This window comes from Hyposmocoma kahamanoa, unplaced genomic scaffold, assembly GCF_003589595.1.
Source record: "Hyposmocoma kahamanoa isolate Upper Pololo Valley unplaced genomic scaffold, ASM358959v1 88, whole genome shotgun sequence".
Taxonomy (NCBI): Eukaryota; Metazoa; Arthropoda; class Insecta; order Lepidoptera; family Cosmopterigidae; genus Hyposmocoma; species Hyposmocoma kahamanoa.
This window is the reverse complement of record NW_020654466.1, coordinates 16608213-16623896: the sequence shown is the minus strand read 5'-3', so window position 1 is coordinate 16623896 and position 15684 is coordinate 16608213. Positions and strand designations below refer to the sequence as shown.

At 34.9% G+C, this 15684-nt stretch overlaps 1 protein-coding gene across 1 annotated transcript in view; it reads left to right on the top strand.

Annotated features, from left to right (window-relative positions):
- The first annotated feature begins 2836 nt into the window (after positions 1-2836).
- LOC113235952 overlaps positions 2837-15684 on the top strand; it is a 36539-nt gene continuing 23691 nt past the window's right edge. The window contains exon 1 of the mRNA XM_026471875.1: positions 2837-3287. Coding sequence (XP_026327660.1) covers positions 3033-3287 — 255 coding nt within the window. The 5' untranslated portion in view covers positions 2837-3032. The remainder of the gene's footprint in view (positions 3288-15684) is intronic.

Here is a 15684-nt window from a genome sequence, read left to right as displayed (position 1 = left end):
TTCGGCGATGAAAAATGTAATACGATTGAAATTATTACATTAGCTACTCGTCGCCTTACTTCCTCAAATTCGTATCTTATAAAGAGTGATTAGACAAGATTATTAGATTATTATTATTAGTTATGAGATTATTCAAGACATGGCAAAACTTTCTATATAACGTTTGCTGTCCTGATTTTTTCTTCCAATACAATGAAATTATCCTTACGTGATACTGTGTCGATCAGTACTAGAAAAAATTAATAAATCTTATTCATTTTTTATGGACAGCTCATGTTCGACCAACAAATGATTATGCCAAATTGTTTTCACAGAAAAGACTTAATGATTCCTAACACAGTTTTCCTATGTCTCCTATAGTTTCGGATTTCCCCATACTGTCCCAATAAAAAAAAAACATTGTGTATAGCCCCGGTTTGGAGAAAAATTCACTGGTTCGTGTCCATACTGAATCAATAATAACAAGAAGCTAGTGGAGTATTTTCACAAAAAAATTATAAATGTCTAGTATAAAAACAAGATGATATATAATATAATAAATAAGTACATAATGTATAGTTTCTTCACTTGGTAAAGTTTATCTCTCTTTCTATCAGCAGGGAACTATTTTGCTTACTATTGTTATTTTATATTGTTTGTATTGACGAGTACCGTAGTCGTACGACTTGTACACCGGTTTTCATGGTGTCGCCATCTCTGAGGTCCCAGGAGGCCAGGTCAGTGTAGAAAACTAACTTTTCTATATTGTCTCGGGTCTTGGTGTTTGTGGTACCGTCGTTCTTTCCGATTTCCATCATAACACAAGTGCTTTAGCTACTTACTTTGGGATCAGAGCAATGTATGTGATGTTGTCCAATATTCATTTATTTATTGTAGCATAAGCTGTTTGTATCTTTTAAAATAAGTCATAAAAAGTGAATGAAAAGCCCCTCTAACGTTTTTGTAGAAAACATTGAAGTTTTGAGTGAAATTATTAACGTAACATAACCTTAAATATACAACACGAGAAACTTCCTGAGAAATGAGATATACAAAAACTCTCTCAAATGTAAATAAGCCCCTATCATTACCATATACGAAACGATTAAAATAATAATTGTAATTCAATATTTGCATCTACATTTTTTTGTATCCAGAAACAACAAATTCGCTCTTATAGCACAAACTCTAAATAATTCAACGGACAATCATTTATAGCAGCCTAATTGCAATGTTCGTGGAGAGCAACGCGTTATGTGTTCCCACCACCTAGCAATTACAGGGCGCACAGAAGCCGTACGACGAGCCAAATTAATACCCCCAGATGCAATCCGGAGCTATTGAAAAAGCCTTTAAGCCTTGATGTGTTTATTAAATTGTCGTAAATAATTTACGGGCAACGACATCGCCTGTCTTTTATAATATCGGATACACCCCAATCGCCTGCAGCCGCAGTAGCTTGAGGTTATTTGCCAACTGATGTCGTGTTTATGTCCAACATGTCATTTAACATTGACTGGTTTTTGAACATGCGTTATTTCGAATAAATAATAGTGTCACGACAGCGAAATGAGAGATCACCTACAGGATTATAAGGACTGGACTATATTACAGTCAATGCTCTAAGATACCTTACCAGTCAGAAATTATATACATTCAACAGATTTTTGATTGAACTTTGTATTTATATAATGCAATTAAAGAACAGGTTATCTTGAAAAGTTTCTTTAGACGTCACTCACTAATGGTGCAATAAGGAAGCTATACTAAAAAGAACTTTACGCCTCACATGTTAAATGATATGGTTAAATGTTAAGAGTCATTTTTCTTGCACTAATACGGTTCATATTGCTTGGGTCGAGCGGCAGGGATACTGGGTTTTTTACGGAATTATATTTTGTACAAACGAAATTAAAGCCCATTTGAAAAATATGTATCGTATAGTATGTGTACGTGTTGTGTTTAGTTCAGGTGATATAAAAAAAAATCGTTGGTGTATGTAAACTACCTATTGAATTACCACAGCGGTTTTCTTGTAACCTTTCGATGTAAGTTTGTGTTTTCTTTCTAAAAGGCGAAAGATTTATATTCGTTTTGAAATCGTGAAAATTTTTAGGAATCTTGGTTTCACACTGTATAGTAGTCAGAGTATATCCTCAATTTTACTGTATATTTTTTCCAAAGTGATTTAACACTTTCACTATTTATACGGAATCACCAAAATCATTTGAGATTGTATAGACTCTTAAGTTCGTTTAATACTTTTATTCGCACTGATCATCAAGTATCTTATTAGGGCATCGACTGTACATGTAATAATTTACACACAAATAGGCCGTTAATTTAAATTTTTTGCTGGATAGTAGCCTGTTATTGCAATAAATTTAAAATTACACTTAATTATGTGCGTTTTTTGTCGAAGTAAATTTTACTATAAATTTATAATTTCGTACGTTCATAGAATAAAATTCTGATCGGTCAAAGCTACTCAGTTAGGTGGGCCTGCAACTAGCAATACAAATAACACCGCATCTATGGAAACCGCTGCACGGAGGCTATAAACTACGCCCAATAATTGCACTCTTCCCATCAATCTTACGCAATATCTAATTAGACATGCGGCGGTCGGTCCAGGGGACTCGTCATAAAATTTCTTGTTCCGCGTAAGATTGCTACAATCCGAGCTTTTTATAGAGAACTAGTTGTTTAGAAGTGCGTTCACGCCGCCTGGAGACGCAAAAGAAGAATTGCAAGTAAAAACTGGTATATGAGACAAGATTTTCACGTCGGGGCGTTTAGAGCGATTAGCCGGAGGGCCGCATTGTTGATATGCTATCAGCTGATCCGTAGCAGTTCGCAATGGTATCCCGCGAGGAGCGCATGTGCGCCGCGCTCACCGCCCCGCATTTCCTGTGCAACGCGACGCTCGCGCAACGAACATTTCCCGAACGTAAACTTAACAATTTAAAATTAATTCCAGAGCGGTTTTAAATAAACATTTGAACAATAATATAAATTTTGTGTGAAATGTTGAAGAAATACAAGTACTACCTATGACAATGGCGCGCATTGCAAGAAAATTCGTGCGTGTGACGAAATTTTTATTAGCAGGAGTTACAATTTTCTGTGTGAGTTGGATTGCGTCTGTAAATGAGTGGCATGCGGGAGTGCGCTGGAGAGGGCGTCAAGTGGGAATGTCCACGATGAGAACCATCATCGCGTACTCAGAGGGGAAACAGGCCGAGCTGGACCGGCCCTCACCTGTAGCCTGCGACCGCCTGCCTGCCTTCCCAACTATACCACGATTCGTTAGTATATTATTAATTTACAACATTATTTGCTTATTGTTATATATTAACAATTTAATATTTTACGTATTATAATTGTTATTCATCGCACTTTTTGCCGAAATATCAAACTCAAATTAAGTCGTGGATACACCTAAATATCTATAAAATGTAAATATATATAAATACATGAGTATTCTATAAATATAGTCATAACAAGCCAAACTTTTATTCGCATTCAAAAAACAAAAAAACGTTGTCCACACTCGTCAAAAATCTCTTAAACATATAATAAATTATTCTCAAATCGAATTCTAATATCTTAAACCCTGTCCAATAGAATTGGCAATAAAGTTATTTTCCAAACAATGAACTTTTTTAATTTAAATTCTAACAACTATGTGGAAGCGATAGAACCAGAATCTTAACCGTATGTAAATTGAGATAGCTTCCTCCCGTGTTTTTTGTTTTCTGTTTATAAAATACTAGCTAATTGCAGCGACTTTGTTCGTTTAAAATTAAAATTTAACGATGTAATTTTTTTCATAATACAACTTTCCTAAAATTAAAACTGCCCTGTTTAAATAGAAAATTATGTTAATTACAAAAGGGATATACATGTGCTATTGCACACACTATTTATCTCCGCACGAAGCTTGTTTAACAAGAGCTGCTTAGTCGTCTAGTGAAAGACTAAGTAAGATAATAATTATATTCATAATTTGAACAGTTTACAGTAAAATGCTTACTAAAACTACCAAACATTTTATTTATTTTATCTGTAAAGCAATCTATGTAATAAATTGTTATATATTTTATCAAACGACACAGATCTTTGAACAATTTAGACTAATTAAAACCTATTAACTTTATCCCGCAAATGTATCAATCTGTTTATAATACAGTTACCGAATATTTCGAATCTTAAATAGATTAATTGAAAACGGAAATTATAGCCAATGGAAAACACACAGGTGGCGGAGAGTAACTTTAACGTTTCGCTCACTGACTACTGATCTTATTAATTCTGTCAGCTTATACAATTACTTGCTAAAATCTTTGTAAATCGGGAGATAGTACATGATAGATAAAGCACCTTAGATTTTACAGGGCATCCCACGACTAGAGAATACAGAAGGAAAGTAATTTAAGCATCGTAGATAGGACATTTTGCTTCATAGAGAATTATTTAATTTTTAAAACTAAGAACATCATTTATAGACTTGTAAAAAGTTACTTGTCTCATCTTAACATTAACTGCCTCCGTGGCCGAATGGTTACCGTGCTGGACTGCCACAAAGAGGTGTCGAGTTCTATTCCCGGGACGGGAGAAACATTTGCATGGCCTACATTATTTTCTCTCGAGAGTTGGGTGTAATTTGTGGTTGTCTATGCGTGTGTTCATGGCACCCGCGATACAGGGTTTCCCTAGTGCGGCACTATGAGTGTGTACGATATAAATAATCTGGGAATCGAACATATCATGTGATTTTTTTTGTTATACCAAGTGACGGGACGAACAAGCGCTTGGTGGAAAGTGACACGCCTGTCCACAATAGTTGCAGCGTCACTCAGAGCTTTATATCACAAAGATTTGAGGAGCACTTTGCTCTGAGTCTCTCTCACACTGAGACATAAGTTGCCAAGTTCCATGAGCCTGTAATTTCACCAGCACCCTTATCCTTCAAAATCGTAACACACTAATACTGACATTACTGCTTGGCGGCAGAAATAGGTAAGGTGGCAGTACTATCCTGGACGAATTCTTTCACAAGGAGCTCTGCTGCTACTATAACACATCCTGTATTTCTGTGACGCCGATCCAAAGGGTCAGTATATATAGTAATTAAAATAGTATCTTAATTTAAAGGAACACCTTTCAATTACCTATACAATTTATTCAAAAATCCTTTAATTTTTTTGTATTACACCTAGTGACGCGACGAAGAAGTCGTGGTAAGACTTCGATGTCGATTGTCGGTGATGTTGATTCGATGGTCGATTGGTGGTAAGCGTCACGTCTGTCCATAACTGTTCCAGTGCTGCTTAGAGCTTTAAATCGCAAAGATCTGAGGGGCACTGCCACTGCGCCCGTCACCCTGATATATAAATTGAAGAAGTCCCATGTGCCTGTAATTTCAACAGCACCCTTACCCTTCAAAATCAAATGGGTACATTACTGCTTCATCTCTGGTCACATATATTCTTACATGCAAATTCTCAATTTTTTAAGTCTGTGAATGCAGTATTACTTACTTTAAAAAAATATGTCTTCTTAAATTGGTCTTTATCTCTCAGAGTGAATTCTGTTGCTAATTAATAGCACAGGGCATTTCCTAGATTGAGACGAAGTGTCGTTTTCTAATGCTATTATTATTAGTACGTCTTTGTGTGTGTGTAACAAAATTAATTACGTTTCTTTAAAAAAATTGAAAAAAAATGTGTTTTTACTGATGGATTTAGTTTTATAAATGGCTTCCGACTGATAATGGTCACGCATTCTTATGCTATAAAGGTAGTACTTGACCATCGGCACAATATACAGGGCGTCTCACGGCTATAGGATGCGGATGGAAAGTATTTTAAATGTTATAGATATACTATTTGCTTTAAGCCTTAAAAAACGATTAGGGCTAGCACAACAGTGCGCAACTTGAGTGAGATACTGCTACACTTCTTGCCTAGAGATCCCGAGCTTTATGTCGCTCTCGCGCAAGTCGCGCCTTGTCGTGCTAGCTCTAGAGGAACAATTTCCCAAATTGGTATATTGATTGTTAAGGCATTGTCTCTCAACGCGTAGGTTCATCTAGTTCGCGAGATAGAGTTGAAATAAACATTTTTTTGTGTGTAATAAATAGGTTATCGTTTTTAACCGATTTCAAAAAAGGAGGAGGTTCTCAATTTGTCCGTGTTGCTCTGCCATTTGTGAACTGATTTCGTTGATGGCTCAGTCGTGGCCCCATTCAAATTTGAAAAAATATCCCAAAATTAATTAATTAATACAAAGATAGAACACTATGAAAAAATTCCTTCAAACCATGCTAGACGCTAAACAATCTAAACCACGGAACGAACCAGCGGACCTCGCGAATTTTTCTATGTGCTTGCGTCGTGTCTTTGTATTTGGTTTTTTCAACGACTTTTTAGTCGTAGCGCCATGTATGAGAAATCTATGAAAGATTTATCACCCAGTTAGTACCTTTACAGTTACCAGTCCTGGCGAGAGATGTCGCTATTCGCTGTATTTTAAATTTTTATTGAATTGATATTCAATTATTTTTTGTGAAATTACTCCACTAGTTTATTTATATATTTTTTACAAAAATCCATTTTTTTTTATGAGTAGTACTACGTGGCGGGACGAACAAGCAAGGTGCCTGGTGGTAAGCAACACACCTGTCCATAACATTTGCAGTGCCACGCAGAGCTTTAAATCACAAAAGCACTGCGCCTATCACCCTGAGACACAAGTTAACAAGTCACATTTGTGTCTGTAATTTCACCAGCACCTTCAACCCTTCAAAAACGATACGCAGTCATGCTCATATTACTTGTCGGCAGAAATAGGTAAAATGGCAGTACTTCCCTAGGCGAACACTTTCACAAGGGGCTCTACTGAAAAAGTATCTTTTAAAAGAAATGGGAAACAAAAAAGATATTTAGATGACTTTAACTACCGAATGAAATTTTTGAACTTGCTTCGAATGTCACGATAAAACTTGTGGACAATATTGTGGTTTTCTAAAATTTGACAGAAGTATCACGTGAGAGAGAATGTGCAAAATGTCTTAACATTATTGTAGCGTAGGGCACTTATAAAAAGGAAATGCCCTGCTGACTTTTAAACTACATTTTTAATCGCTAAACCGAACAAAGGAATACGGACGTCAAATATTATTTAAGTTTAATTTGATAACATTGGGTCCCCTTGGTAAGTGTAGTTGCTGCCTGATATGCTGGCAGTCTTCCTTTTCTATAAAGCTATACCATCGATGCAGTCTGTGAATTTTAAATAAAATTATATTGAATAAAACTGTATAGACATTAGTGCATAGTTTTGGTAAATTTTCTACAGCTCAATGGGCATTCAGTAAAAGATTCGTCGTGATTAACATTCCTATTACCATTGTTTCTACGAATACAATCTTTACACTTTGAGTTCTTATTGGGCTTTATCTGTACATTGGATAATTTAATAAATTGTAGTATAACGTATACACTTTTACTACTAGGTATATTTTGATTGCCAATGTCGTTGATTAAGGCTCAATTTATATTTAACGGCGGAATGGAATGGATGCGAATTTTTGTTACTGTATTGTACATAGCATAATGAATGGTCAACTGTGTCAACAAGTCAAAATCATCCTCGGAAATCTCGCGCATGCTCGAGAATGTTCGCACAGCATGGAAGATTTTGGCTCGTATCTAGTTTGTACATTACACAATTGACCATAAAGTTCATAATGCTATGTACAATACCGTTACAAATATTCGCTTCCATTCCGTTTCGCCACAATATAAATTGCGCCATAGAAAGTGTAATGGGTCCTTAGTAAGAAAATTCTTTAATGTTAAAATTCTTTACAAATACTTTATTTGAGATGCAGTATAATAAAATAAAAAAAAAACAAATTTTATTACTAAATCAAATGAATCTATGACTCAGCTACAAAGGATTATGACTACATAGCTCTTGCCGATATTGTGTTATAGCCCTTATGCTTAGGAACACCCATAAACTAAAAAAAACACACACACCTGAGATGAAACGATATAGCATAAAATATGTTTGCAATTCTAAAATATTCCAAAACTACACAACACACAAGGCATAAATTAAAAGAAACTCTTATAAATTGTTTTACGACAAAATTTATGAGGTGCTGAACGAAGTAGGAATATTTAACAAGCTATTGTAATTTACGCTAAGAATACAGTTTTAGTTTTCACATCACTTATTTTGTTTAGAAGTAATTCCACTAGAAAGTTGCTACAGTACTAGACTAAATTTTTTTTTTAATTCTTGTCTCTAGAATCCTGGTATCTCTGCTCCTATGAGTAGAATTGTTAAAGCTTATAATCAGTTTCATGTATTATGTGATTTTAATATTTTTAATGATTCCATAAATAACATTAAAATTAAATTATATTAAGTAAATGATTCAATTAACTCATGGAACTTGTGAACTTCTGTCTCAGGGTGACGGGCGCAGTGGCAGTGCCCTTCACATCTTTGCGATTTAAAGCTCTGACTGGCACTGAAACTGTTATGGACAGGCGTGTCGCTTATCACCAGGCTCACAAATTGCTATTGTCACTTGATATCACAAAAAAGTTGTTATATTAATTTGTAACTTATGGCTAAATAAATTTCAAAATGTAAACCTATAATATATGTATAATAAAACAGCTTGTTACTATAAGCAAGGTAGTCTGTAAGTGCGATATGTATAATGCGTTTATATTTTTATTGCACCCTTTTAACTATACTCTGCATATTATGTATAGTGTTAGCTATCCACTCTAAATAAATAAAATAAATTAATTAAACTTTGTATTCGTAATTTCTTATTCAAACTTAGGCAAAGTTCGTTTTGTAAATACCAAAACATTGCTTAGCAAAGCCGGCTAATTACTTAGTCAAAGTGTGTAGTATAAAGGCGACTTTTAGCAGTAAAAGTTTCAAAAACGCGCGTTTCATAAACGCTCGATTGCACCGCTACAATCGCTTATATTGAAAAATCTCAGTGGGTTTTTGCACATTATTTCGTTTTGTTAATTGTAAATAAAAAAAAATTAAATAAATAACGATATATATATATGTATTTGTACCGTTGTTGTACGCGGATAGGCTCCAAAGCAAAGAATCAAATATGAGAGGACCTGAATATGGAAAATATGAAAGAGTGATCAACGACCTGCAAAAACTATAATACATGGGGGAATATTGTGCATTTTTATGAGATACACCCTGGTCAATTTCCGCGGGAAGTAAAAAATGTTCGAAATTCAAATAAGCAAGATGGCCGCCATACAAATTTCAAAGCCTCCTATCACGGAAACTATTAGAGATTTGCTCTGATTCGACTGAAAAAAGGTATGTGAAGGCCACTAAAAATATATAGGATAATAATTTGTGCTCAAAATTTGTTTTTCGTTATTTTCAAATATGGCCGTCATAGAAGCGTTCGTCGGCGGCAGAAAAAAAATTGCTCAGATCCCTTTGAAAATTGGCATATAGGGGTCTCTAGGAGTGCTTGATATTGATTTGTGATCAAAATTGGTTTTTCGCCATTTTTAAATAAGGCCGCCATACAAACTCTTTTAGCGACAGATAAAAATTTGCACTAATTGATTGAAAATTGACATGTCGGGGTCTTTATGAGTGTTTGATAATATTTAGCGGTTATAATTTATTTTTCACCGTTTTTCAATATAGCTACCATACAAACTTTTTTGGCGATAGATACAAATTTCTTCTAATTCGACTGAAAATGACATGGCATCATAATTTGGGGTAAAACTTTTGTTTCTGCTGTTTTTCGATATAGCCGAAATTTATTTATGTAACTTGCTTTGCTCAGACTGAAAAGCAGCACGATAAAATTTCTAAGATTGTTTAATAATAATCAGTGGTCATAGTATATTTTTGTAATTTTTAAATATGGCCGCCATTAAACAGCTTTTTTTTAAAACAAAGTCCTAAGTGCCGAGGCCGCAGGCCGAGGTCCTCGGAGGGCGAAGCCCGAAGAGCCCGTACGCATTCGTATGGAGGTAATTATATACGGAGGCGTAATAGATTACGAGTACAAGATCTCACAATTTGTAAAAATGTAAGGCATACTTCCCGATCATTTTTAGTGGAAATGAGACACTTATTATAGCGTTGTTGTATCTCAACCATATCTGTTAGATTCCATTTTCTTGAAAGCTATGCCAAAGAGAAGTATGTAGGGAGAAAAAAGGCCAAACTACTGCCGAATTTCCTGTACTATGAATACCAAAACCAACTTAGAAATGTTCGTTTCTTAAATTGGCCCAAATCGGGAATCGACCTCCTCAGCGCCCATAGTACTAACTGCTGTGCCACCAAAGTGCATGAGCACACCCCGTAAACTGAACTCGACTACGCGCCGCAGGCGAAGCCCGACCCCACCGTAGGTGGGGTACAGGGCTCGTAATGTATAAGTACATATAAATTCACTATTGATCGTAGCATTTTGATACCTGTATTATTTATTGTCTTTCAAGCTATTGTAAAGTCTCATTCTATTTGTAAGTGGACATTTCATAAATAAACTAAAGCATCGAAAGCAGTAACTACTGATTTATTTTAGAGCACCCAACTCATTTCAAAGGACTTTACATACATACGTTTTATATGTTCCTCGTAACAGTCAATTATAATTATAACTATGGAACTAATATAATTACAACTCTCCAGTCGTAAGTCATAACCGTGGCCTTAACAGGAAATTGTTTCTAAGAAAATTTCTTGTCATCCCGAGGGCTTTAAACAAACAAGGCAGTGTATAATAAAGCTTGCAAGTAAAACATAAGAAGGGAAATAACGATGCTAACAAAATAATTCGATAAAGTAAAGATATCGGAAAGCCATCAAGATAAACGTAAACAAAATATAAAATGTACTTTGAAAATTAAACTACATTTTTTTATATTCTAAATCACGTATATTTGTAATATTGATTTTTAATGAATATTATGACGTTTTACTACAACGATATTCATTTATTTTTTGTGACATTATTCCACTAGTTTGTTATATAATTATTCATAAAAAATATCGAACAATTTGTTGTTTGTTACAAGCTTTTGATTTTAATGGCTTTTTTGCCTTAGCACCATGGCGCCACCTGTGAGAAATGTATAAAATCGCGTGTATTTGTCTTTTTTTAAACATTCGAACGTGTCTTCATTTATTTCAAATATACGCGACTTAGATCAAAAAGAGAGAAGAGAAGACCGGAACGCAGTAATGCCTCACATTATTGCTTGGAAGCAGAAATATGTATCGTGACAGTACTTCCCTGAACGGACTCTTTCACAAAGAGTACTTAAATGGACAGGAAATAAATATATTTGTTTTTTTCCTTATCATTATTATCAACTCATTTATACGTCTCACTGCTTGGCACGGGTTTCCTCTGCGGCGAGGCTTTGAGGCCATAATCCGCCACGCTGACCAAATGTGGGTTGGTGACTTAACACGTTTTCTGAGGATTGTAAACCTTCGTCGATGTGCAGGGTTCATAACGATGTTTTCCTTCACCGAAAAGCTCATGGCAAATTTCAAATTATTTTTTGAACGCACACACTCGAAATAGCCCCGCACTAGGGAAACCCTGTGTCGCGGGTACTATGGACACACACATAGACAACCACAATTACACCCAAACTCACGAGAGAAATAAATGTAGGCCAAACAAATATTTCTCCTGGCCCGGGAATCGAACCTGAGACCACTGCACTACAGTCCGGCATGGTAACCGTTTGGCCACGGAAGCAGTTACGCAGTTCACACATAAATTCCGAAAACTCAAAGGTGCGATTCCGCGAAATCCGGATTCGAACACACGGCCTGTGCATGAAAGTACTTAAATGGATAACAAATAAATAAATTTCTTTTTTCCCTAAACAAGTAAATATGGAGAGATTCATACATATTAATTTCCACACGCAAAATACGCACACAGTTAAACTTGAAATAATTTTGTCATACATATTTTACTTAGGTAGTATCTGCCATAGAAGTTTGAGAACTATTTTTAAGTTACAAGATAAAATTGTCATTTTAAATAACGAAAAAACAACGCCGTTCAATCGCATCAATTACATGATCGCAAAACTAGGGAATTCTCAGTATTATGTACAGGTACCGGAACGAAAACTCATCGAGCTTTTTCTCAGAATATCCTGACTCAAAACAATTTAAAAAAAAAGCGTTTTACTGGGAACCGAATGTAATTGTCTGTAAGCTACGGGGCGTGGTGTTGTGACTTTTTGAGTAAGTTTTTTATAGGCAGAGTTAGATTTCAACTCAGTTCTTTTATTTTGTTTTATTTTGACTGTAGGAACATAGATATATGGAAAAATAAATGAAAGATTTCTTCACTGCCATGACAACTTATTTACGAAAACAAATACTATAAATATAAAATCAGACGACTGAAATTAATAAAAGGAACTAGCAGATAACTTCAATAAAAGGCTATTTATAAAATACTAACAACAACAACTTTTGTTCCATGAAATTTTACATAACAATAAATTAACAAAAAATTAACAAAAGTAACTTTTACCTTTTTATTGTACTACATGATACTTCTGATAATTCTATAAAGTACTAAGTAAAAGTACTCTTGAAAATACAGGTATATTATAATAATTAATACAAACAGAATACTTACAAAAAATTCCTTCGATCCGACCGGATTCGAACCAATGTCTTCTAGCAAACAGTGCCAGACACTATGCGAAGTAAGCCACGGAACGAACCAGCGGACCTCACGATTTTTTGTATGTGCTTGTTTGTCGGATCTTTGTATTTGGCTTTCAACGACTTTTTAGCTGTAGGGCCATCTATGAGAAATCTACAAAAGTATTTCGTCACCCAGTTAGATAACTTTACAGCTACCAGCGCTGGCTGGAGATGTCGCTATTAACTATACTTAAATTTGTATTGAATTGATATTCAATTGTTTTTGTGAAATTACTCCACTAGTTTGTTATAATTATTAATACTAAGATCCGGCAGATATAATTTATTATAGTTAGTATCCCAACTACCGGTACCGTAGTAAAGATAATTATGATACCAATTCCAGAAAATACAGGTACTGGTTCCTAAAAATACCGATATTCCAAGCCCTCACGCCAGGACGCTGTTACATCGTTTTCCAAACCCAATATTACAATGCGTCACATCAAAAACTACAATGAATACGAGTCACCATCACGTTAACTTAACTTCCTGATAACATTAACGAATTTAATTGCATTAAAAAAATTAAAGTCTACTCACAGGAATTTATTCCCGCCGATACTAAAACTAAAAGCTGCCTATGTCGTTAACAAGTAGCCGGACTAGCTAGTTAAAAGCGATTAGATGTAAATGGATTAATATGGTCTGATTAGACGGTGTTAGCAATTATGCAATGTATCATGAGCATGTGCAATTGCCTGCCGACGCAAGCGCACATGTTGATGGCGACATTTTTCTAACGTTCAACCTGTGGCTGTTATTCTAATGCGTTTTGTAATTTAACAACAAATAAACGCCTTACATTTATACCTTACAGCAATAGACACAGTGCGCAGCACCTGTATTTATAATTAGACGTACAATTCTTCAAGTACTTGCTTATACACCTGTAATCTTTCCCACTTTATGATTACCTAGAATAAACTCGTACCCAGTCTGGGTCTGTTTGTACTATGCATTTCGTAGCAATTTCGTTTGTTTCTGTATTTTGCTCGTGTGTGTAATACATAAAGACGATATTGTCTTTAAACGTATCGTCTTCGTTTGTAAACTTATATCATCGAAATTAGTAGAATGTTTCCCTGCCATGCAAAAAATATTGGTCCTATTCCCAAAAAGGACCTCTATCACTAGACTTTACGAACCATATAAAGCTTGGATAACTAAGTATATATTAGTCGAAAAATTATGAGAAATCTCGCGTGACGGAGAGAAATCAAAATTTTTCAAACATTTACAAATGTAATTAAGTTAATATTTAATTATTTTTTGAAATCACTTCACTCACTATTTTGTTATAGTTATTATTACAAAAATCGAAGACTAAGAAAATTTTCTTCGTCGTGATAAATAAATACATCGTGATAAATATTAAAGCGACATCTCCAGTCAGCTGCTGATAACTGTAAAGGCTGAGTGAAGAAATAAAAGAGATTTCTCACAGATGGCACTACGGCAAAAAGGTCCCTAAAAACCAAAAACAAAGATCTGCAACAAGCGCATAGAACAATTCGTAAAGTCTGAGGGTTCGTTCCGTGGTTTATTTGGCAGAGCGTCTAGCACAGATTGCTAGAAAGCGCTGGTTCGAATGCTGGAATTTTTCTTAATGTTCGATTAATAATTACATTACTTTCATAATTATGTAATCATTTGAAACCCATTGCCCATATACGATACGTACATATACGTATCTTGATACAGTATACTTTATAATTTTATACGGGCCATTATGCTGTACACTTAGGTTCGCTCTATTAAAAGTATGTAAGGTTGGTCGTTAAATGTAATTCCAATAAACACCTTTCTCTTCTCCAAAGGTTTATAATGATTAAAACATTTATGTTAACAATAAAGTAAATGTGGACATTTCCATAACATTTTTTTAATTTTCATTTTTAAATTAATTGCCCGTATTCGTACCTGAATGAGATAATAACGATATTGAATTACTGAAGTAAACTACTTTCTTATACAACGTATTGTTTTACAAAATACTAAATCCTCCAGTAGAGTAGGCACTCTATGTCTTTAGAGATTTTATTTTTAAATAAGTGCCTCCATCCCACCTGACGGAAAGTGACGACAAGGTCAACGATGGAGCATGCACACGTAAATAATATCTATCCACTCTCGCCTTGAAAACGCTCAAGTTGTACCGTTCGGGGATCAAGTCTGCAGGCAGGTAATTCCACTTCATAGCCGTTCGGCATATAAATGTGGAAGCGAAACGACTCGTGCGAATCCTTGGAATATCCACACCCCAGTCTACGTCTAGTCCCCCAATGATGGAAAAGGGAAGCCTGAATTTTATAAAACGAACTTTGACCTTGACTAAACAAAAATAGCGTGCAAATCAAGTTTTTTAAAATTAAATCAAATTTTAATAAAATGGTGGGGTAAACTCGCCTTTGTGCCTATACCATTTTAATTTTTTGCCTCTCAGAGATTTAAAATACAAAAAGAACTAGGATTTGGAACAGATTTTTAACCTAAAAAAATAATCTAATCTTCCTATTACACTGACCGCCATTTTTTTGAGACATTTCAAATTTACAATAAAATACAAACTTTGAGTTCACTACGTAATGTCTTGCTTAGACTTAAGCAGAGTTCGTTTTATACTTACGATAAAACTTGCTTAGATCGCCATTATTGCTAAGTTCAAATCAAAGTTCGTTTTAAAAATGTCAGCCTTAATGGATATATTTAGTTACAAATAAAAATCTTTGTGCACTGTCTACCTTAGAACAGCCTACTGAGCATTGGGGCACACTTATAATACACATGATGGCCGAGAAACTTGATAGTGTCACTCTCAGGGTATGGGAAGAGCATAGAAACACTCTAACTACCCCACCTTCTTTAGACACATTTATTACCTTTCTTAGAAACAGAGCAAACTTATTGGAGATA